The 25519-nt window shown below is 34.8% G+C and overlaps 2 protein-coding genes across 6 annotated transcripts in view; one reads left to right on the forward strand and one right to left on the reverse strand.

Annotated features, from left to right (window-relative positions):
- Positions 1 to 22490, reverse strand: part of LOC120768982 (plasmanylethanolamine desaturase-like) — a 56180-nt gene extending 33690 nt beyond the window's left edge. Inside the window, exon 1 of one of the 5 annotated variants that reach the window (XM_040095795.1) lies at positions 12753 to 12810. In XM_040095795.1, the coding sequence (XP_039951729.1) occupies positions 12753 to 12779 (27 nt within the window). In that variant the 5' untranslated portion in view covers positions 12780 to 12810. Of the gene's footprint in view, positions 1 to 12752; positions 12811 to 13508; positions 13627 to 13889; positions 13963 to 22121 lie in introns of those variants that run through there. The other 4 variants (XM_040095797.1, XM_040095799.1, XM_040095798.1 and 1 more) reach the window with 4 other exon arrangements.
- Positions 1392 to 3472, forward strand: LOC120767571 (glutamate dehydrogenase, mitochondrial). Its single transcript, XM_040093708.1, has 5 exons — positions 1392 to 1788; positions 2062 to 2349; positions 2421 to 2725; positions 2793 to 3179; positions 3248 to 3472. The coding sequence occupies exons 1-5, from the start codon at positions 1392 to 1394 to the stop codon at positions 3470 to 3472; spliced, it is 1602 nt and encodes a 533-aa protein (XP_039949642.1).
- Positions 22491 to 25519: the final 3029 nt, after the last annotated feature.

The following is a 25519-nucleotide window of genomic DNA, read 5'->3' on the forward strand; positions in this document are numbered from 1 at the left end:
ATACAAAATTTGAAATAAATTCTCTGTTCAATATTTTTTATCCCTTGTATAAATCGCAATGCACTACTGAGGTGTACCGACTAAAGCAGCTGCTCTAAACAGACTGGTTGACAGATCGCGCACATATTTGGCGTAGTAATTAAGGACAGTCCTACCACCTCAGCAACATTTTTTTGAAATATCATTTACCCGGGGACTTTTATTATAATTTCCAGGTGCTTTTTGGTCACAATGTATGTATATATGAAATTATGAGCTGATATAGAGACTTGTGATAATAATCGGTGACCAATTCGCTTTGAACATTTGGCCGGCACTGAAAAAATAGAAATCCAGATCTTCAGATTTCAATCCCACAATTCACGAACCATTCACGGTCAAAAGTTTATACCGAAATCATTGCCAAAACTGCCGTTAGGGATAAAATTAAAAAAATATATATATCTTTCCGTTTATTATTCAAAGATATTCAGCGCTTGTTATCAACAGAAAAAAAGAAAAATCCTGCAACTTTAAATTATTATTTACTTCATTTAATAATTATTTGTAGAAGTTCTTCATCTATTTGACCCAGCCCTTTATGGAAATGGAAAAATAGCGAGTACTTAAAGTTATAATGCAGTTTGATATTACATCCTTGGAAGAAATCATGGCAAGCTGAATGTTTGTGAGGTAGGTAAGTTGGATACTAAATCATCCAAGTTCACCTAAATATTAAATATATTTTCCATAAAGTAGCCTTAGATTTAATAATATAACTCTGAATGAATTGCTATTATATTAAAACTCATCTAGATGGAACATTTCGGGTGTTAAAGTATTTGAATCAATCTAAAGTTCTCCTTCACCCGAAGATTTAAAAACAATTCACATGAGCTTAGGAATTGTACACAGGAAACACTACAGTGAATAATTGAACGATATTTTAATTTATTTAGGATTTTTGCTTTCTTATTTTCAATCAGTTATCGGCTATATAGAAAGCTTGTAAATACAAGTAAAAGAAAGGTAACCACACAATCGCTTTAACTGAACTGAATAACGGAACTTTGCGCTGAATGGACTAACAACTTAAAGTTTTGGTTGTTAAAAAATCATTTAATACTTGCTTTCTCATTCGACGAAAAATAATAATATATAATTGAATCATGCTTCAGTTCATTTTCATATATTCATAAGAATTGTTGTTTTGATCGCAGCGCATTAGTTTTGTTTTCCAAAGAGAATATTTAAAAAAAAGCTTTAAGAAATAAAAATAAAAGCGTGTTTTTACAACGAATTAAATAAAAAAAAAAACAAATATTAAAAAGATTTATATATATACATATATATATATACATTATATACATTTTCTTAGCAACCCTTCTATATAGGAGTTGCTTTGTGTCAATATGTCGTTCCTACAAAATAATAAGCTATTGCGATCATCACTACCTAAAACAATATTGTACTGGTCCGGACTTGGGGCTATTCGCGAAAAGCATGCGATCCCCAAGCATTTGGAAAAAATTGCCAAAGACAAAGATCCACCATTTGCACAGATGGTTGAGTACTATTATCATTCGGCGGCTCAGCTTATGGAGCCTATGATGATAAAAGAACTGGAGAAGTATCCGTACATGAAGAAGGAACAGCGTGAACGACGTGTTTCGGCCATGCTGCAATTGATCGGCTCAACCACCAATTTATTGGAAGTTACCTTCCCTATAATAAAAAGTGATGGTTGTTACGAGCTAATTACCGGCTATAGAGCACACCATACCAGACATCGATTGCCACTCAAAGGAGGTAAGTTGAATTTTACTGCCATAAAAAATAGGTAAGAATAAATTAGAACTACGAAGCAGCATGTTTCGATAGAAAAGCTCATTTGTTCAAGAAGGTTGGCACTTTCTGGAATATATACTACATACATATGTGGATATTTAAATTTTCCGCAGTCCAACCTTTAGTTATTTTGAATTGATTTTTTTTTTTTTTTTGTTTTTTGAATTCAAAGTCTTGGCATATTTGATCTATGTAATTTGATTTCTTTAAATGCTTTCATCCGTTTATTTTTAGGTATACGTTTCGCCATGGACGTAGATGCCGATGAGATACGTGCTTTGGCTTATCTGATGGCGTTTAAGACGGCTTGCGTAAATGTGCCTTTCGGTGGTTCCAAGGGCGGCATACGGATCGATCCCAAAAAGTATACTGCACACGAGCTGCAAACGATTACTCGTCGCTATACAATGGAGCTGTTACGACGCAACATGATAGGTCCTGGTATAGATGTACCAGCACCAGATGTGAATACCAGCGAACGCGAGATGAGTTGGTTGGTGGATCAGTATATTAAAACTTTTGGTAAGTTCAAATATAAGGAAACTCTTAGTTGCAGAAGTAATATATGTTATTTTGTTATCTGACTCGTTAAGGCTACAACGATGTGAATGCTTTAGCCATCACGACTGGTAAGCCAGTAGCAATTGGTGGTATAAATGGTCGTACTGCCGCCACAGGACGTGGTCTGTTTAAGGCAGCTGAATGTTTTATTATGGATCAAGATTGGATGAATTTATTAGGCTGGAAAACTGGTTGGAAAGATAAAACAGTGATCGTGCAAGGTTTTGGTAATGTCGGTTCATATGCATCTGTTTTCGTAGTAGAAGCTGGTGCCAAACTAATCGGTGTGCAAGAAATTGATGTATCACTTGTAAATGATAATGGCATAGATCCTAAGGCATGTGTTTTAGTTAAGAAGTTAAAATTTCTATGCTAACAATTGTCGAAATTTACCATTAACTCAGGATTTAATGGACTATTATGCAAAAAATAAGAAATCCATCAAGGGCTATACGAAAGCAACTGAAAAAAGCGGAAGTCTGCTAGGTGAAAAATGCGATATACTAATGCCTTGCGCTACACAAAAGGTTCTCACTGCTGAAAATGCCAATAGTGTACAAGCAAAGATGATTTTGGAAGGCGCTAATGGTCCTTCGACGCCTGCTGCCGACGAAATATTACGTAAAAAGAATGTACTCATTATACCAGATATGTATTGTAATGCTGGCGGTGTAACGGTATCTTACTTTGAGTACTTAAAGAATATCAATCATGTATCTTATGGTAAAATGAACGTGAAACGCGAAAAGTCTATAATCAATGAGATTTTCAACTCCATCAATGAATGCAATGTAAGTTAGTAGATTTTTTGTACGATCCAACATGCAAATAATATAGTTCGTTAACATTTCTTTGTTAGGATAAATTTGCGCCGAATAAAAAGTTGGAGCTTATTCGAGACTGTACGAAGGAGGCGGATATTGTAGACGCTGGGCTGCAAACAGTTATGGAGACTGCTGCAGAAGGCATAAAATACGTGGCCAATGAATACGCTCTGTGCAATGATTTGCGCACGGCAGCTTTCATATATTCGATTTCTAAGATTTTTCTCGCCTTAGAAGTAACGGGTATTTCTCAGCAGTAGTTATTGATTGTTTCAGAAATGATTTGGCGATCATTTTAAAATGTAACATATAAAGACTAACGTTTTAACTCTCAAACTGGTCATAAATAGTGTTTTTGATGGAGCTAAAATGATGTCAGTCCAAATATTTTTCAATCAACCCACGCCTTAAGGCGTAAAGAATCAGAGAACTTAAACTTAATTCTCGGTTGTGACCGAGTATTTATTATCTAGCAATTTTAAAAGATCCAAGCCAGGAGTATATTTTCAGGAGTTGACAAAGGGCACACTATTATTGGAAAAGAAGTTCATACATTAATTTATCTCAAAAATAACCGATATTTTTGGTATAAAGTCAGATATAAGATAATATCTGGTTCCTTCAAAATGTATGATCCGATTTCGAACATTTTTAGGTAAGAGATGGTATATCTTGAATTCAATAGTGCAAGGTATTGTTCCGATGTCTTCATTGGTACTTGATTTATACTCTTGTGCTGCAAGGTGAAAGAATCAAATGGAACTTTATATTGTGTTACATGGAAAGTAGGCGTGGTTGTATTCCAAATACGCCCATATTGACACTACAATGTAAGAATATCAGGATAATATAACGTACCGAATTTAGTTGTAATTGGTATCATACTTCCAGAGATATTAAATTCACCGGTGTCATGTCCATTGTCCTATTTTAACCTTAGTTTATTTAATCCTTCAGTGTCATCTCAGAGGGAAAATTTAATGCATCTGTGGCGTTCTTGTTTAGAGAGTTATCACACTTTTACAGTCCATCCGATTTTATCCATTTCTACGAAGTATGAGGAAATGCTATAAAGGTATGTTCTCAGAAAATTTGGTCGCTTTAGCGGCTTGTTAGATATACTTGTATACCATTTTTAGAAAGTTCTAAGCCTCCGGAAAATTATAGGTCTGTTTCTCTATTTGCAGTTTAGTTATAGTAATAAACAGGTGTTCGCTTAACGTCACTTTGTAGGTGTGACAATGAACCGATTCCGCTTTCTGCAATTCCAACCACGTTTGGATGCCAGGAAACAAGTACATTATGTAATAAGATATTTATATTTTTTCTCATGTCATCACTTTTACGAATAGATGGAACGATGTTCAGACAGTCACTAGGAATTTAACTAGTATCGTCTCCCTGAACTTATATATATACATATATACTTCTATATATACTCGATAAATTTAAGGTGTTACAAACAAACATTAGGCGAACAAAACTATTTTAGGCTGTGCTAAAATTCAATCAGAGATTCTGAAATAATTATATTAGAGATATAGGCTTTGAACAAGATCTAAGATCGCTGTACCATATTACGTTTAAGAAAACTTCTCCACTTGCATAATTTCAATAAAGTATCACAATTTTGGCTTTCGGTCAACACATGTTCTTCGTATAAAACATATCACATAATTTTCACCTTGCTTGCACATGCCGAAAATGTTGTTTTCGACCTTCCATCATCGATATGGCTCAAAACAAAAAATATTCCAAACAAGAAAAAATGTTAACTTCGGCAGCACCGAAGCTAATATACCCTTCACAGGTGCATTTTTTTAGTAACTATGTATTCATTTTGTATGGTAGCTGTACGCTATAGTAATACGATCTGAACAATTTCTTCGGAGATTACATTATTATCTTAGATAACTTATGCCAACTTCTGTGAAAATACATTGTCAAATGAGAAAGTTTTCCATACAAGAACTTGATTCCGATCATTCAGTTTGTATGGCAGCTATATGTTATAGTTGTCCGATATCGGCAGATCACACAAATGAGCAGCTTCTTGAAGAGAAAATGACGTTTACAAAATTTCAAAACAATATCTTAAAAACTGAGGGACTTGTTCGTTTATATACAGACAGACAGACGGACATGGCTAAATCAACTCAGCTCAACATACTGATTATTTATTGTATATACTTTATAGGGTATCCGACGCTTCCTTCTGGGTGTTACAAACTTCGTGACAAACTTAATATATCCTGTTCAAGGTATAAAAATTTAAGAAAATCTTACACAAAGTAGCCTTACTATATCAGCTGTTCAAATATATAACGGAAAACGGTTAAGTGTAAAGTTGGTTTTGAAAAGACTCAATAAGATCAGCTATTGCCATCAAACGCAATTACTTAAAGAATCACCCTACATACATGAGATGGTCACCTATCAGTCCAATATTTTCTGATGGGTAAGTTAACCAGAACATAACTGACAGATGGCTGCTAACCAGACATTGAGAAAACGGCTCTAAGGGCTCTAAGACTAATAAGAATTTTTTTGTTTGAGGCGCAATCTCTCGCCAGGTCAAAGATTTTTCAGTCCACGTTGTACATATATTTTTATTTCATTCATTCAGTAGCGTCTAATACCTACACTTGTGAAGATTAAACCAATTTATATACGATTGTTTGTGTACAATATACATATGTATGTTTTTAAATATCTATTATGTCTTAAACGTATGTATGTATGTTTTTAAATATATATTATGTCTTAAATATCCTTCATTTAAAAAAAAAAAAACATTTTTATATTTAAAACAGCTGCTAGCAGTCGCATACCTTGATTAATTATGGGAAATGTACAGATAACGAAAAAGAGCGATTTTAATAATAAATACTTGAGAAAGAAAGCATTTGTTAATATGAATTCACATTTTTTCTCATTTTATATGTACACCCATGAAAGCTTTATGAAGACCGGAAGTTATTTTGATTTATTTATTATTATACTACACATATAGCAGTAAAGGCAAAATCCTATTGATTTGATAATAAATTGTAAAGAACTTCCCTCTTTGTAACTGTAAATTGTACTTGTACTATATTCTAAAGTTCAACAGTGATTAGAAATCACTTTTAGACTCTCGCAACATGTTGGTTCAGAGTATAAAGGTTTTGTTCGCCTAATCAACTAATCAAGATAGTTATACCATAATATAAATGACTAGTACGGCTAGACGAATTGAAATCCGGAGGACTTTCTGACCATTCGTTTATACAAGCGATGACTGGAGTAAAATTAACACTAGAACTACCGATGTTAAATATATACCTAGTTTTACCGCACCCGTCAAATTGACGGATTTTTGATTATGGCTTTCATAGTAACTTTTGAGTTAGTTTAAGTAAATAAAAGAATACAATTTAGCAATAACAACATTTAATATAATAATTCATTAATTATTTAAAAAAAAAAAACAAAAACAGTTTCTATATGAATGAGGCACATATTTTACATGTACATGTTATATTAGTTGAACACTTGCCTTGTTGTTACTTGGTTTCTGGTTATATTTTCATCACAAGTCTCTTTATACAAAATTCACGAATTGATTGCTGGCAATTCCAAAATATTATAAAATACCTGCAAAGGCCATCTACGTGAGCCTATATATATGTATATGTATATGTATATATGTATATGTATTGATGTCCATCATTGCATAGATGATATATAAATTATTATAACCGTCATTTTGATGGGTCTTGGTATAAATAGGTATAGATCATACTGATTATGGAAATTAAAGTCGGTGAAGGGAAATTGAATAGTAATAATTAACTGCTCTTATATTTTATTAAAAGTCGTAATAAAACTCTGGAACAATTATATAAATAATAATCAAATTTTTAAGCATGTAATTTGCAAACCGTCAAAATGACGGTCTTGGTAGTTCTAGTGTTAAAGATATTTTGATGAAACCTTTCTACAAGTGTACCATAAGAAGGTTGGTATTGTAGATGCAATATGACCATTGCCATGCCCATAAAACGATATAACTAACTTCAAAAATAAGATAGTACCTGTTACAGGGGATCATAGTAAAAAAGCGCATTTCAGTTTAAAATCCTCTAATAGGTTTAATGTGTACATTTTATCAATAAAGTTATTTCAACTAGACTTATTGAGAAGAAGTCCTTCTGGCATCTCTTCATACAATGTGAATGGGTAAACTTAATGTTGCCATTTAATATTTCTCACCATTTACTTGTCTGCTAAAGCCACAAAGGAAAAGAATATTTCCGTCAAGTGTCAAACAAAAAATAAAGACGGATGAAGAATTCGAAATAATGTGATATCGGCCATGGTAAGATTTATCTAGCGCAAATTCATTATAAATGAAATAAGTAAAGAAGGGCTTAGTTCGAATGCTACCGAACATTTTATAGTCTTGCAACTTGCAGGAATCAAGGTTAGGGAAATACCTTAAGGTGCAAAACGTCAACCAGACAATCGAAATCTGAATAATTTTATAAATGCATATGTTTGTTAGAAAAACGAAAATCATTATACTTATGTAGTATATAATAGTGGGGATAGTATCGACCAGATTTTATCTATTTTTCTCCATACCATATACTATTAACATCCCCATACTAAAAAACCTATCATATATGTAAACTAAAGTCATGTTCGAAAATTCTGATATTACATAGTTGCATATATAGGGGGTAGGACAAGTTTTCGCTCAAATTTATCTATTTTAGGCACAAAGATGCACTGTTATTAGTAAAGCATGATCTCTCATTTAGAGACGATCATGAGATAACACAAATATTGGCCGCCGGATATATCGGCCACCCTGAAGTTCGAAAATCTTTATGTTAGGTATGTGGGGGCTACAGGAACTATTGTCTCGATGCAACCCATTTTTGACATACAGACATACCATTAACAGATAAGGATTATGAATTAATTTCAATTACATATATACCCACAAGTTGACTGATATTTTCTATCAAAAGTTAACTACAGCTACTGGGGTTCAAATATTCGCCACCTAGGGACTTGAACAGTTTTTGTTGGATTTAAAATATGCTTGTTCATAAGGTGGCATACACTAAAAGCATTCGTGCAAAGTTTTATCCAGTTATATTAATTGCTTCTTGATTTGTGTACTGGAAAGTGAAAGAATCAAGTGGAATTTAAAATTGTTTTATATGAGAAGTAGGCGCGGTTGTAGTCCGATTTCTCTTATTTTCGCACTGTGACATGAGAATGCGAGAAAAATGTCATAAATCTCCAAATCGGTAGGTTAGGTCCCGAGATATGGGATTTCACCGAAAAGTGGTGTCTCATCCGTATTTAGTTATAAGTTTATCGCGATTTAAGTAATTTTAAACAGTACCATTATATAGCGAGTGAGTGGGGTTACCTTCCGATTTCATCCATTTTCACACTGTCGAGTTCTTATAGTATTTGAGCTGGGCAAATGTGAGTATTGTATCATTATTGGTTTATGATATACATATGTACATTAAACTTATTAGAAGGCGGGACCACACCCACTTTTTAAAGTTTTTTACCCATAGGTGCCCCTTGCGACTGCTATCCCCTGTGCCAAATTAGAGTTTTATATCTTGATTTGTTGCTTAGTTATGGCACTTTATAGGTTTTCGGTTAATGGCGTTTTGTGGGCGTGACAGTAGTCCGATTATGCCCATCTACGAACTCGTAATTTTTTTTGCACTAAGGAACCCGCATACCAAATTTCATTAAGATATCCCAATTTTTACTCAAGTTGCAGCTTGCACGGACGGACAGACAGTCACTCGGATTTCAATTTTTCTCGTCATACTGAACATTTATATATGAATGCATAACCCTATATACATATGTATATCTCGTTTAGTTTTAGGTGATACGTACAATCCGACTGTTATGTTGAAAACTTCTAAGACTGCCATCATTCTAATGAAAATCGTCAAAAGCAGCAAATTTAACGGTTAAGGTTGTACAGCAGGTTTATATGTGAATCGGTATTAAAATTGGACATACCACCGTACTTTTTATGCCACGATGTTTGCAACATTCAAAGAGGAAACGTCGGAGACTCTGTAAAATATATACAAGGTGCTTTCCAAAGTAAACAGGACTTAAAAACAAAACAGAACAAATGACTTTTTCGGCAAAATCAATTTATTTTATTCCAAATAGTCTTCTTCTGCTTCAATTCAGCTTTTTGCATGGTCCAAAGGCGTATCGAACGAGTGTTTTAGTGCCAGTATGCCGGTGCAAGCCTTTTTAATTGCCTCTACGTCTCCATAACGCTTTCCTTTCCTTTCCTTTCCTTTCCTTTCCTTTCCATATCAGGTGAATACGGGGAGTGGTTAACGGTTAAAATGTGATTTTTGGTCAAATAATCGTCCTTCGAATGTTGGATTCTGAGCAATTTTTGGTCGTTAGTCAATTTGTGCGAAACAAACCGTGCACACACCTTTTGTAAGCCCAAATATTCGCATGCAATGCATCGATTTATCATGTTTTGGCGATGTTTAAGTCCATGTTAGTAATATGTGTTACTGGTAAAAATAGATAAAATCGGGTCAGTAATACTCCCAACTCCCATACTTCCTGAAGGAATTTCTCGGACTTTGATTCTGACTAGATGCAATAGTATAAAATATTCGATTACACCTGAACTTAACCCTTTCTTACATGTTTTTATTTCGCTACTTAAGATATCAAACTACTTTTATGAAATTCTTCTTCTTAATTGGCGTAGACACCGCTTACGCGATTATAGCCGAGTTAACAACAGCGCGCCAATCGTTTCTTCTTTTCGATACGTGGCGCCAATTGGTTATTCTAAGCGTAGCCAGGTCCTTCTCCACTTGGTCCTTCCAACGGAGTGGATGTCTTCCTCTTCCTCTGCTTCCCCCCGCGGGTACTGCGTCGAATACTTTCAGAGCTGGAGTGTTTTCGTCCATCCGGACAACATGACCTAGCCAGCGTAGCCGCTGTCTTTTAATTCGCTGAGCTATGTCAATGTCGTCGTATATCTCGTACAGCTCATCGTTCCATCGAATGCGATATTTGCCATGGCCAATGTGCAAAGGACCATAAATCTTTCGCAGTACCTTTCTCGCAAAATTGGAACCGCGAATCATCAGTTGTTGTCATCGTCCAAGCCTCTGCATCATATAGCAGGACGGGAATTATGAGCAACTTATAGAGTTTGGTTTTTGTTCGTCGAGAGAGGACTTTACTTTTCAATTGCCTACTCAGTCCGAAGTAGCACCTGATGGCAAGAGCAATACTACGTTGGATTTCCAGGCTGACATTGTTGGTGGTGTTAACACTGGTTCCTAAATAGACGAAATTATCTAAAACTTCAAAGTTATGACTGTCAACAGTGACGTGAGAGCCAAGTCGCGAGTGCGACGACTGTTTGTTTGATGACAGGAGATATTTCGTCTTGCCCTCGTTCACTGCCAGACCTATTTTCTGTGCTTCTTTGTCCAGTCTGGAGAAAGCAGAACTAACGGCGCGGGTGTTGAGGCCGATGATATTATTATCATCAGCATACGCCAGCAGCTGTACACTCTTATAGAAGATGGAACTTCCCGACTCTGACGGAGCTTTTGGTGTTGCTCAACGTCAGCTTACATAGCCGCATTAGTTTTGCGGGGATACCAAATTCAGACATCACGGCATAAAGGCAGCTCCTTTTCGTGCTGTCGAAAGCAGCTTTGAAATCGACGAAGGGGTGGTGTGTGTCGATTCTTCTTTCACGGGTCTTTTCCAAGATTTGGCGCATGGTGAATATCTGGTCGGTTGTTGATTTTCCAGGTCTAAAGCCACACTGATAAGGTCCAATCAGTTTGTTGACGGTGGGCTTTAATCTTTCACACAATACGCTCGATAGAACCTTATATGCGATGGTGGGGAGGCTTATCCAACGGTAATTGGCGCAGATTGTGGGGTCTCCTTTTTATGAATTGGGCAGAGCACACTTAAATTCTAATCGTTGGGCATGCTTTCATCCGACCATATTTTACAAAGAAGCTGATACATGCTCCTTATCAGTTCTTTGCCTCCGTGTTTGAATAGCTCGGCCGGCAATCCATCGGCTCCCGCCACTTTGTTGTTCTTCAAGCGGGTAATTGCTATTCGAACTTCTTCATGGTCGGGCAATGGAACGTCTGCTCCATCGTCATCGATTGGGGAATCGGGTTCGCTTTCTCCTAGCGTTGTACGTTCACTGCCATTCAGCAGGCTGGAGAAGTGTTCCCTCCATAATTTAAGTATGCTCTGGGCATCGGTGACTAGATCACCTTTGGGGGGTCTACAAGAGTATGCTCCGGTCTTGAAACCTTCTGTAAGCCGCCGCATTTTTTCGTAGAATTTTCGAGCATTAGCCCTGTCGGCCAGCTTATCAAGCTCTTCGTACTCACGCATTTCGGATTCTTTCTTTTTCTCGTCTCTGTCCTTGTCCCGTTCATCGCATTTCTTGGACGGCGGTGATGTCAGCCTTTATTTTTACGAGGACATCAACCAGCTGGGCAGCGGCACCTTCCCAATTAAGGGACCGGACATTCCAGGTGCATGCCTGATATCGTAGTCCTTATTTCGTTTGCTATGGCCGTCATCAAAAGGGGGGTCTCTCTTCCGAGGCTGTTGTTGCTTTTCCATTGGAGTGTTTTTTTACGTGGCGGGTCCCAAACCCAGCGCACAACCCTATGCAGGTAATGTTTCGCCTTCTCACTTGAGCTCGCCTTCAAACGGATGTCCTTAGGCTACCCAGAGGATACTTGGTCAAGGACCGGAAGTCGTGAGCTGCTTGAGTCATATGTAAAAGAATCGTTTCTTTCCTCTCCCAAGTGAATGGCGATCAGAGAACTTTCCTCACTTGCGTGAACTTCTACACATGACTCCATCCTCCTTCTCATCCGAGGCTGTTGGAAGTTTTTCATTGGTATAGTTTTTTACGTGGCGGAGGGAATGTTTCGCCTTCTCACAATTATTTCCTCAATCATGCGTACTTGTAAGGCTAGTGTGATTGGCTCCCAGAAATTTAAACGAATTTTTCTCGAAATGCTGTTTTCAGAGTCGGAGAAAATTGCTGAACCGATCGTACTGAAATTTTCACAAGACCAAGAAGAAGCAACAAGATTTTTGATAGTCATTTCGATTTCTTAAGTCGTCTTAAGCGAACATTTTTTCGCAAAAATCTACTTTCTTTAGGGAAGCCATTTACACAAAAACTAAAATTTCGACGATTTCTTTGACCATTACCTGTATTCATCTACAGCAATTATACTTTTTTATGGAGGGAGTTTTGGATGTCAGGTAACTTAAAGGAGAAAAATCTTCTGCGCCACCTGACTCGTTCATAAAAAAAATCACAAAAAATCTAATTTTTTCTGGATTACAAATGGATATAACCACTTAAATGGCAAAAATTAATTTACCGATTTTATGAATGAAATAATAATATGAATATTAAATGTGTTAGTTTGATTGCTTTTTAAAATAAATACATACATATTTGTTTTGAAGATAGCGTCCCATATTTTCTAGCTTTAAATTCACACAAATAATGCTCGACGGCACCTGAACGGTGATTCCTTAATCATCACTCGTTTAGACCAAAGTATGTATATTCAACAAAGTGAAATAAGTATTCGACTATCGCTTATTTGAAATTGAAAAGTAAACAATTCAGAAAGGTGTTTGTTCATATTAACAGATTGTTTGACAGATAAAAATGGTTGATTTTACTCACCACTATCACAGGTTTGTGGGTGTACCTACATATGTATTTATGTATATGTACCACCTATATGTGGTTTTTACGCTTAGAAAATTTGAAAACAAATAAAAATGAAAAAAAGCAATAATTTTTTTTTTTAAATCATGTTTCTTTAACAATAACTGATATTTTTGGGCTCAATAACATTAATTTTTTACTCACGATTATAGTATTATATTTGAAAATTACACTACATTCAGTGATAGGTAACTTGCTCCTAACTTATTCGACTCCACCAAAAAACGCTTATGAAATTTGCTAAATATTTTAAAATTACGTGAATTAACGATTATACTATCAGCTTTATGATTCACTGATTACGCATAATTTTTCACAAAAACCTTATTTGCAAGTAGATATATTTTTAAGCAACTTTAGACTAAAACCATGTGAAATCATTAAATCAACTTTCAGATTAGATTAAATTTGTCATTTTAACGGTACTTCAACAAATTGTTGTATTTTAAACTGATTCGTTTTTATCTTACCAATTTGATTTAGTGTTAATCCGAATTTCAAATTTTGCATGTGATTTAGTTTGCGCCTATTAAATGAAGCGTTCTCCATGGGCAACTTTCTATCTTTTAAGTTAAGCAAGCCTGAAACGGCAAGTGTTGATAAGTGACTGAATTTGTGTACATTTTTCTACGAGGAAATGCCGCATAAAAATTCAAAATGATAGCAACAATTATATTTAAGTGTATTCGCATACATATGGGCAAATGTACATACATATGTGTATGTCACATTGTCATTAATGTCTTCCTATGTTTTTTTTTATTTTACGGCTACCTCTTTTTTACTAAGCACTTTTCACTCAATAATTACTTTACCATTAAGATATTATATATTATTCATAACACACTCACATTATTAACTGCCAATGAAACCAAAACAATTGCCACTATTCCCCTGTAATTAATACTTAACGTTTCTGATATTCCTGAAGTCTCTACCAGCAAACAAGCAAACCCCTACTAACATTATCCGCGCCGACTAAAGGTGTCAAAGCGTCTCTTTTAAATGCTTTGTTAATAGCACAATGTTTGGCATAGTTAATAAGTAGTGTGCGCACATGCGTACATACTGCAATAAATATGTATGTATGTACTTATACAGGGAGGGTGGATAAATGTAAGTATAAATTATAATTTTTAGTATTGTGTTTATAAGTTTGTGACATTTCGTTTCGTATTTATCATTTTTGGTTTTTATCCAAAGCAACTAGGGGCCTCATATGATGGACGCAGCCCTGCTCTAGTTCAAGTAGAGTGAAATAGCGTCGTTTGTTTACTTCTAATAGCAGTCACTGAGTTGAGTTTTCACCTATAAAATTTGTATTATGAAAGATAATTTTGAAGTGTTTATTATAATAGACGCAGTTCTCCTTCTAGTTCAAGTTCCACATCTAGTATACGTAGCAATTATCTGTCACTGGGTTGAGTTTTCAACAGACGTTCGCTCTCATTCGGTAGTATTTGGGTTAAAAACACTTTTCCAGCAGAATTATTATTGAAAATGAGCCGCTAACAAACTGTGCTATAATTGTATTGTATTTAAGTATCCCCATAAAAGCGCAACTAACTTTTCCCTTTTTACAAATGAAAGAAAAATTTCCGCTCCTTGGTTTGATTTTCTCCTGGTGGAGCTACATACTACATAAAACCATTATAAGGTGGATATTTTGTTATGATTCTATGATGTTATGATTCGGAGTCATAACATTTGTTAGAAATTTTCATAAAGGAAGAGTAAATCAGTCTACTTCTTGGCATCAAAAGTTTTGGGCTAACAATGTAAGAACGTTTTTGGAATGAAAGTATGCTTTTAGTTTTTGTAACCGTTGTCTTACCTTTCAATCTCAACCTCCTCTTTGATTGAAGTATTTTTTCAACCGGTTCTGAGTAATTTACTGTTAAGATACTACTACTATATATACAAACACATCTATATTTTTTACAAGTAAGTCAGAAATTCATCAATAATTAGAAATCTGGAATAATAAGTTGGATAATTGTCTATATTCTAAACTCATGTTTGACAAATGGAAAAAACGTATAAATGTATATTTGACATCGAATTTAATATATTCCAAAGCGAAAGATTTTCCGACTTCTTTTTACGATCCGAAATTTCGGTCGATAATAAGAATCCAAAACAATAATATGTTCTAAATAAGCTATCATTTCCAAATAAATAAATAATTGCTCATTAAGTTAAGAAAGTAATTGTTTTCCCTGGTTTGGAATTATTGATACATCGGCGTATGTGATGATCATAATCATACCACAATTTCGGCTTCTATAGCCCTATTAATACAAATATTTACGCATTTTTCATATTTTTATATACACATATACATTTGTCTATGAATTAGTAATTAATTGCAACGTAATATGTGTGCATGATGATTTTCCTTCAAAAAGGAGGGTCTATGTGTATTCGGACACGTCCTTAATGGACTTTAATAACTACCACCACATACATACATGTGTACCGAGATAAACCAGCTTTTGTTCTATAGTGATTAACGTATTTATAATGTCTGACGAATTGCCAGTACTTCTTCGATTTTTCAACTGTTATCTTATCAACGCATGTACTACAAGCTTTCATAAAAAAAAATTGAAAACGTTACTGCATACCTAGAGGTTACGACGTTGAACAGTGTTACGAACGTGCTCAAAATTATTTTGCAATATTACAAAGCATAACATTCTGGTAATGGATTTTTATTAAAAGGTTTTCGAATATTTTAAATACTAATACTTATATATAATAGCTGGTGTTTTTTGGACGTGTGGTTTTCAATTAGGCAATAGTTTTTTCGGAGTTGCTGTTTTTGACAGCTGTTACTTGATTACTGCTCAGTTTGATTTGCCATTTCATAATGATCTCTGGTTCGATTCGCACAACGCATCAATCGATAATCCCGAGACGATTGAGAACTCGAAAAAGAATATTGCTGACAATAGTGGCCGAAAATTGGGCCTCTCGTCTAAAATTTATTCAACTCCTCCGCAACGATTAGTTGCCCGAAATCATTTTAAAAATAAACAGTTTTCTTCAAAACTAAACTAAATTGGCAATATAATTAAGATATATATATTTTATTTCATATTTATATGTCTAAAAAAAGACCCTTTATTTTGATATCAATATCGTTTTTGAGCAATGAAAACCCCTAATGTACATGGAAACACTTGATTACAAGAAGTATACCTGTTACAGAATTGGCTAATATAGAGCAATTTCGAAAAACGTGAATTTAATGATGAAAGAGTAACATACAAAATAACGTAAATTAGTTATAGTGTAAAATTTGTAAATAAGACACGTCACGTTATTGCTTTTTCTGCCACGTAAAGTAGTAGCTGAATTAGTGGTCTGTATTTAAATCGTGAAGTAAGCACAGGGACGGACCGAGACAACTTTTGTTAGGTTGTTGTCATGGTTTTTTTTTCTAAATTATCAACACAGACTTTAATCGACATTTGGTTTGATACAATACAAAACTTTAATCAAAATTCATTTGTTTTAAAAACCACAGAGTAATAAGGGTCATAATTATTAAAAAAATGTTATAGTTACTTAGCGGTACATTAAAAAAGTTAATTATTTAAATGAGAAATACTTAAAATGCCGACCCATCAAAATACTAACAAAATTCAAACATACAGCTAAATCAAAATACCGACAAACCAAAATTTTAGCACAACAAAAATGGTTTATCTTGTCTGCATTTTTACCTTGTGAACAGTAAAAGCCCTCTTTTCTGCCGTCGCACAGAAAGAGAATTCTACTGAATAAAGGTTATGAACCTGATCGTGTTTGTGGCCGGAGTCTGAAGGCCCCAGGTCCTCGAACGTTCAACGCCATCTTACATAATATATAGAGTTTTTCTTTAATTATCCAACTAAAATCCCGAAATTTATCATCCGGCTAGTGGTGTTTTCTTTTTTAGGGTCTCGGAGCCATATTAAACAATCTTATACTCTGCCAACTTATTGCTACAGAGTGTAATAGTTTCGTTCACCTAACGGTAATACGTATCACCTAAAACTAAGCTAAATAGATATATTATATAAATGATCAGGATGACGAGAAAAGTTGAAATCCGGGTGACTGTCTGTCTGCTACTAAAAGCGCAAGATATGAATAACTAATTACGCCAGAAACATTAAGGGGTCAGTAGGGTAATCTGGTCTGTTTTTTGAAATTTTTTTTCATAGAAATTTTTATTCTACAATACGAGTAGAACTTTTTTTACATTTCATGAGGTACAAATTTTTTCGGAATTTTTTGATGACATCTGTCGGGGAAATGGCTGGGTGAAGGAGATGCGTTTTTTCACTGGCGGTCTTGATTTCTCATGTTTGGATCATCTGAAACACAAAAACCCAATTTATTTTTCAAAGGTACGTGAATGGTTATCGTTCCTATTAGAATCATGAAAAAATGTTGATAAAGAAAAAAGTAATTCATTTTTTTTTTTAATTTTCCCCATGTTTTTTTATATAAATTTTGTCAGAAAATTGTCAATAAATTATAAAAAATATAGGGACGATAGCCAGACGTTTTGTGAACATTAAAAAAAATAAGCAAATCGGTTGAGTAGTTCGACCGGGATCATGTCCAGTTTCAAAAAGTGTGTTTTGAGAAAAACGCGTTTAAAGTTTTAGGTGTGTACTCCGAGCGCTTCGAACGTCGCGCGGTATTATTATTTTTGGTCCTTTTTCGAAACCTTCCAATGGTAAAGTGTGTTTCTAAATTAATTATATGGGTATAAGGGAAAAGAAAATGCAAAAAAAATAAGAAAATTGAAAAAATATTACCCTACTGACCCCTTAAATTTCACCTCCGAGATGGTGGTAATTTTGTAAATTATTTTATTTAAATAAAAAATATGTATAGAAAATTTGCCAAAATACCGCTAAACATTCTTGTGCGCTAGGCAATTGTCTAACTTGAGTAAGCGTGCAATATACAATTTTTTATAAAAATTGTGGATTAAATCTAGAATTGATCAGTTTTTAAGGGTTTAGTATATGACATAATGAATTTATTACAGCATATTTCTAATCCACGTAAATACTAAAAATTCGATTGTGAAACTAAAAAGTTATAAAAAAAACATAACATTACACTGTACAGTGTTTCGAAATGTTTGAATTATTGTTGAGCATACGCATAAAGTTTATCTTTCATTTATCTTTAATAAGAACCATCACATACATATAAATTATTGTTGTCTCTAGATCACGCGCAATGTTTTATGCAGAAAATTCTCTAATTACTGATTAGATTAAAACGATATTTTCATACAAATTGAGAAAAGTGTTATTCTTTTTAACAAACACTACTCTGGACTGAAAATAGTAGATGGAACACACACTAGAAACCTTTGTTAAAACATAAATAAATGTAGGTAATTTTATTGTGGACGGGAAAATAAGCTCACTTAATTTCATTACGAGATCTCAAAGTATTTACGATATTTTGAGTAAAAACTCGTCGTAGGCACGGAAAATCTCATATTCAATACATGAAGCCAATACCGATTACGATAACACATGTCAGAAGCGCTATTTGTGATAAGTTAAATTTCGATATTTTCATTTATACCCAAATTACCTATTGGAAAATAAAGGAATCCGCTTCAAAAACAAAAGTAGGATATAGGTTATTTGGGTAGTTCGATTTCATCCATTTCAAATCAAACTGTAATATAAGGTGTGTTCCAACGTAAACAGGACTTAAAAAAAAACAGAACAAATGGTTTTTTCGGCAAAATCAATTTATTTTATTCAAAATAGTCTCCTTCTGCTTCAATATAGCTTTTTGCACGGTCCAAAAGCATGTCGAACGAGTGTTTTAACTGTTTGGACGGTATGGCCAGTATGACGGTGCAAGCCGTTTGAATGGCCTCTACGTCTGCATAACGCTTTCCTTTCACAAGCAAATGCATTTTTCCGAAAAAGAAGAAGTCGCTCGGTGCCATATCAGGTGAATACGGGGAGTGGTCAATGGTTAAAATGTACTTTTTGGTCAAATAATCGTCATTCGAATGTTGGATTCTGAGCAATTTTTGGCTGTCAGTCAATTTGTGTGGAACAAACCGTGCACACACCTTTCGTAAGCCCATATGTTCGGTCAAAATGCATCAATTTATCATCTTTTGGAGATGTTAAATTCCATTTCCATGAATTTCAATGATGATTTCGGCTGATTTTTTATGAATTCACGCACAGTTTCGACGGAATTTCCGGTAATCACGGATTTTGATTGGCTCACATGTTGATCGTCATTTAAGTCCTCACGACCACTTTGAAAATGTTGAAACCACTCGTGCACTCTACTAAAGGATAGGCAATCATCGCCATAAACTTGTTTCATCAATTGATACGTTTCGGTAAAAGTTTTACTAATTTTAAAACAAAATTTAATGTTGGCTCTTTGTTCGAAGTCCATTTTCGCACCGATAACACAAACATACAGACACTTAAAACGCAATAAATTCACTTCCAATCGATGAAAAGTCATGAAATTCTCACTAGACAATCGATAAAAATAGCATATTCTAACGCACCAGTCGACATATAGCGCTAGATTCAAAAATTTCTGTTTACTTTGGAACGCACCTTGTATATGAACGTAATGCCGATAAAGTAGCTTGGGAGATATGGAATTGTTTCTAAACGAGAATAGTATCACGAGCAAAAACAAATTTATTAACTGATCTACACATATTAATTGTTTAACTCTTGCTTCACATCGTGATTAATGTTGATAATGAAACTACAAGGGATCACCTACATACATAAAATGTGTGAATCACCTAGAATTTGATTATCTATCTCGTTTAACTTTAGGAAAAGAGAAAAGTTTCGCATCATATTATCCAAGAAGTTAAGAACTCACTAATTTTAATGTTTCTTTGTTTCGTACCGGTAGCCTGCATTTTTCAGTGAGATCATAACCTAACCTTAACAAGCATAGGAAAAAGATGAAATTCAAAAAAATTTTTCACATTTACTTAAAGTGTATCTTAAAAATATCTCTAAAAATTGCATGTACATCCGACAAATACTTTTCGAGTTATGCGATAATTACCAACGGGTGCTTGTTCGCTCTGAAACGTTCGTGAAAAACTTCAAATATGGTTTTCTCTGAGCGGTAAACACTGTAACTCAAAAACCGCTCATTACATTTCAATGAAATTTTTGAAGCTTTTTTGAAAATGTAGTACCTGATCGAAGATTTTTTACTAAAAAAAAATATTAACATTAAAAAAAGCTTCAATCAGATACTAGATTTTTTTAATAAAAGTATTTTGTTGTCTGATTGAATTTAGATGAATCTAAAGGATTAGTAATAGTTACCACGAGGAGCCATTACTTTTAAAATGATTATTTTTTTCTTCAAATATCTGTCAAGTCATTTATATAGTACAAGCAAAAAAATATTTGAAGTTGTAACTTGACTACACTTTGCCCCTTAATAACTTCTATATTGTGGTATCATCATAAAAAGACATTTCCACATATTGACACTCCACCCTAATGCATACATTATAGACATTGATAATTCTTTTGCCCATTTGAAGTGCCGCGGAAATAATTGTTTGTGTGAAATCATATTAGAGCTCGCGATAAAGAGCATAAAGTTAAGTTTATCTCTTTCCTGATTATAAAGAAAATGGTATTTTTTTGCCAAAAAAATAAAATAAGTCTAAAACTTATTAAGCATTCAAACATATCTACATATATGGCGTGTGCTCATGAGCTTGTATGCATTCGACGCTTGAATGTATTGGAATATTTGTAAGCAAGGGCGTGAATATTAGCGCAGCCTACGACATTGACGAGGCTGGCGCCCCTAAATTATGGCATGGTTATTGCTATAGAATATTGAAGTGAGAGCGCAACAGTGAATTGGCTTAACACAGAATGTAATTGTTATAAATATATTAGGGGTATTCTCTTGCTCTTGCAAAATCCTTGTACGGTGCACGAATTGCAGATGTTTCCTCTTGGTGCACCGGCACAACAACGAACACACGCAGAAAATTATTTGCAATGGCTGTAAAATATGTCAGACCAAAACCCATGTTTATTCTCGTGCAATGACACGTAAAAAAATAATTGCAACCCTGTGCTAGCTGTCATTTTACTTAAATGCATATTTTGACGTTAAATTGTTGAGGAAGGTAAATTTTCTATTAAAATTGTAAAGATTTATTATAGTTTTTTTGTTAAGAATGAATGCAGAATCAGCCGTTCATATATCACTAGATTCTGCAATGGGAGCTCTCGTGCCCTTGTATATTTCGGTATAGGATTTTTGCAATCTGCAATCTTGCAAGAGCAAGAGAAACCCCCTATTGTACTTTCTTATGTACATACATATGTACTACATATATATTTAGTTATTTGTGAAAAACACTTAACTACACCGAGAGTAATGAAATGCTAATAATTGGTTGTACACAGATTTCTTACATATACATATGTATGTATGTATGTGTGTACATATATGTGTATATACATAAATGTAAACAAATGGGTTCGGAAACATTACTACCCGTATACTTGTATTAACTAAACATATTTGTTGACCACCCAACATAACAATAACGGCGTCTGTGCGTTGGCTGGAGATATCTAGAGTTTGCCAGTTGACAAACCGGCAATTTTCGAAGAAAAGCAGATGAAGTCATTTGCTCTAGAGTCGTGAAAAATTGCAACAGGAAGCACTAATCTACGCATATAGCGTTAATTCACTTAAGCCCACAGAGGCAATGAAACTGTTGAGTGAACAGGCATGCAGACACCCGATAAGTATGCATATACATACATATGTATATATGTACATATGTATATACAAAGGTAGCTATGTATATACTTTTTTTTGAATATATAAATTGGCCTATGCTAATATATTATGTCCACTATGAGCTGTTGCTGATGCGGCTGACACAATATTTTCTAATATTTTCTTACAGACAATCGTATATATTATATTTATATCCACTTCGTGCATGATTTTTGTGCAAAACTTTAGCTGTTTCATTGAGGTAGTGTCAAAGTAATTGAACTTACCTTCATCAGTCAGGTCACTTGGAGTACAAAACATACGCGCTCGCTCACTCAATAAACAAATATATGGACATACCACAACGACGGCGACGATGACGATGACGACGAGTCGCTTGTTTAATGGAACACCATATGTCAATTAAATTTTAATCAACCGTATTGATTAATGTATGCTTATTTGATATACAAAAGTTAAATGGAATGTAATATAATATTTTATATACATATGTATATATGTATGTAAATCACGTCAGTCTACGCGAATAGGCAAATAGGTTTGGCAGGACACTTGGGGCTGTCGGGTGCAGTCACCATTTGTCACGAGGGCGCACGTATGGTGACGCACTACGCTAAGCTAACAGCTCTGCTCTATTGCACACTTCAATAACGACTACTCTTCGTACTCGCAATGGCTCTACAGTACAGTAGCTCTTTGTAGAGTAGTAGAACTATTTAAGGTGTTGTCAACTAAACGTCAGTTTACTCTTTATTAGGTTAGCTCTAAGTGAACAATAACTGCTGTTATTACGGCTCAAATATTTAGCATAAAGTATACGTACTGGCGTACTATTAGAAAAATTTTGGAACATAGGAAAGAAATAAGTAGTATTAAAAAGTGTGTAGATAAATACCGTTAAATATAGGAAATGAACACTATTTTAAATATGGACTTTAAACGTGGAATATAAAGGCTATACCAAGCCAACCACTACAAAATTAATAAACTTCAGACATCTAATTACATTATATTGATGATTCCATTGCATATTTTTTAAGAAAAAACTGTGTAGCCTAGTTAAATATTATAAGCTTTCCAATCAAAACACTTTATTAATACAGGCCACGAAAAAAGCATAGAACACTATATTAATTATATGCTTTATAATATATCTTTTTCAAATCCAGTTTTATTCAAGAATAGTAAATTTTAAATTTAAAAATGCGAATAAAATTTGACAAAATGATAGCAGAATGTGTCGAATTTGGGTATGGTTTTATATAAGTGGCTATAAGAACCTTTTAAGTTTTTCTCGGAAATATAATAATTTTGATTCTATAACACTACTCAACGACTATGAAGGAAAAATTTGGCGATTGAAGTGCTCAACGACTATGAAGAAAAAATTTGGCAATTGAAGTGCTAAGAGGTCAGTGGGGTATTTGAGGTGTCCTGATTACAAATTTGAATTCAAAAATTTTCTATCACGTACAGCTATTTTTGTCATTTTAGTAAATGGTGGTGGTTTGACACCAGTAAATTTTTACTATCATGTCCGTTTGAGCAATTCAAGACAGACGGGTAATTGCTATTCGAACTTCTTCATGGTCGGGCAATGGAACGTCGGCTTCATCGTCATCGATTGGGGAATCGGGTTCTGGGTTCGGTCTCCTAGTCTCACTGCCATTCAGCAGCTGGAGAAGTGTTCCCTCCACAGTTTCAGTATACTCTGGGCATCAGTCACTAGATCACCTCTAGGGGTTCTACAAGAGTATACTCTGGTCTTGAAACCTTCTGTTAGTCACCGCATCTTTTCGTAGAAACTTCGAACATTACTCCTGTCGGCCAGTTTGTCAGCTCATCGTCTTAACGCATTTCCGCCTCTGTCTTTTTGCAAATGTTCCTCTTCGGAAGGATGAAGCCATGTCCAGAAGTTCGCGCAAGTGAGGAAAGTTCTCGGAGCGCCATTCACTTGGGAGTAGCCAGACACGATTATTTTACAAGTACATATGGCTCAGGTATCCTCTGGGTAACCGAAAAAACATCCACTTGAAGGTGAGCTAAAGTGAGAAGGCGAAACAAGTAAAAACACACCCCAATGATCAAAACCACTGCAAACAGGTTAAGGATTACGACTTAAGGGTATGTACTTACTTATCAAATACATATTGACTGATAACATTTACTTTTTATTTTTAAAATTGATAAGACATCATGACACTTCTTATATTTTTCTTTGGTAAAAGTGTACGATTTACACATATGGTCTTCCACTTTTATTACATGGTATCTTGAGGTACTCCCTAAAACTCTCAATGTCAACAGAAATGGTATTTTTAGACACTATCTTGGATCTGTCACACAAAGTTGAAGAGACGCATTGTAGAACATAGTTTAAAACAACAGAACAATGAGTGACACACTTTGCCTACTATTACAGTTGACGTAGGCAAATCCGATGAGGTTGATTTTGAGCTGTTAGGGAAAAGGATTCGTGAAAGATTTATGAACCATTATGAACTGCATACATGGTAAATGGCTGAAATAATTGGCTTACCTAAGCCAAACACTTCAGATCTAAAATTCTATTTATTTTCAAACCCGAGAGACGAATGAGTCGCCTTCACATACTTAGCACTTGAAATTGAAGCTAGCATCGGTCAAAAACATGTAGACCCAGTTAAATGGCATACCAGAGTTCCATATGTAAGAATGGGTCTTATGACAGCCGTATACATCCACATGATTATACTTGGTTTGAGGCCCCAATTATTGTTGACGATTCTCTTACAAGTATAGTAGTCCATGTATGCTTTGTTTATTCTTTTTTCTATATTTATTTTCCAGGGAAGTTTGGTGTCAGTCTCCACCCCCCAAGTATTTAGCTGTGGGGGATAGAGTGAGTGTTGTACCGTTTAGTACCGGAAGTTGAAACTGAGGTATTTTGGTTCTGCTTGTGAATAGCATCAGTTCTGTTTTGTTCGGGTTAACCCCTAGACCATTGTTTTTAGCCCATAGGTTTAACCTTCGAAGTGCTCTTTCCATAATCTCGCTGACTGTTGAAGGAAACATGCCTGATACCAACCACACTATATCGTCTGCATACGCTACTGCTTTCACTCCTCCACCGTTTAGTTGGAGTAGTATTTCGTTCAGCGCTGCAACCCATAGAAGCGGAGAGAGGACCCCCCCTTGAGGCGTTCCTCTACTCACATAGCTTGTTTGTGTTGCAGCGCCGTTTGAAGCTATAATCTTCCTATTCTCAAGCATTGATAGTATCCATCTGCACACAGTGTCATCTATGCCAGCATGTGGCAGAGAATTAATTTTAGCATTTACTTCTATGTTATTAAAGGCGCCCTCTATGTCTAGAAAAGCAGCCATGGTGTATTGTTTGCGGTGTAGGGATTTTTCAATTACACTTATCACCTCATGAAGGGCAGTTTCGGTTGATTGGCCCTTTATGTACGCATGTTGGGACTTCGATAACTTCTCCGCCATTATTGTTCTTACGTGTAAATTTATTAGCCTTTCTAGTACCTTCAACATAAAAGAGGTAAGGTTTATAAGACTAAAATCCTTGGCATACTCGTGTGTTCTTCTGCCTGGTTTTGGAAGGAACACAACTTTACTTCTTTTCCAACTTCTTGGGATGTAAGATAGTTGAATGCTAGCTTTGTAT

The sequence above is a fragment of the Bactrocera tryoni genome, chromosome 2 (genome assembly GCF_016617805.1).
Source record: "Bactrocera tryoni isolate S06 chromosome 2, CSIRO_BtryS06_freeze2, whole genome shotgun sequence".
Classification (NCBI taxonomy): Eukaryota; Metazoa; Arthropoda; class Insecta; order Diptera; family Tephritidae; genus Bactrocera; species Bactrocera tryoni.

Excerpts from the sequence above, each read along its gene's own strand:
- LOC120767571 (XM_040093708.1), top strand. The coding sequence starts at position 1,392 with ATGTCGTTCCTACAAAATAATAAGCTATTGCGATCATCACTACCTAAA. Across the intron at positions 2,726-2,792 it reads ATAATGGCATAGATCCTAAG|GATTTAATGGACTATTATGC; the intron begins GCATGTGTTTTA and ends CCATTAACTCAG. Across the intron at positions 3,180-3,247 it reads ACTCCATCAATGAATGCAAT|GATAAATTTGCGCCGAATAA; the intron begins GTAAGTTAGTAG and ends TTTCTTTGTTAG.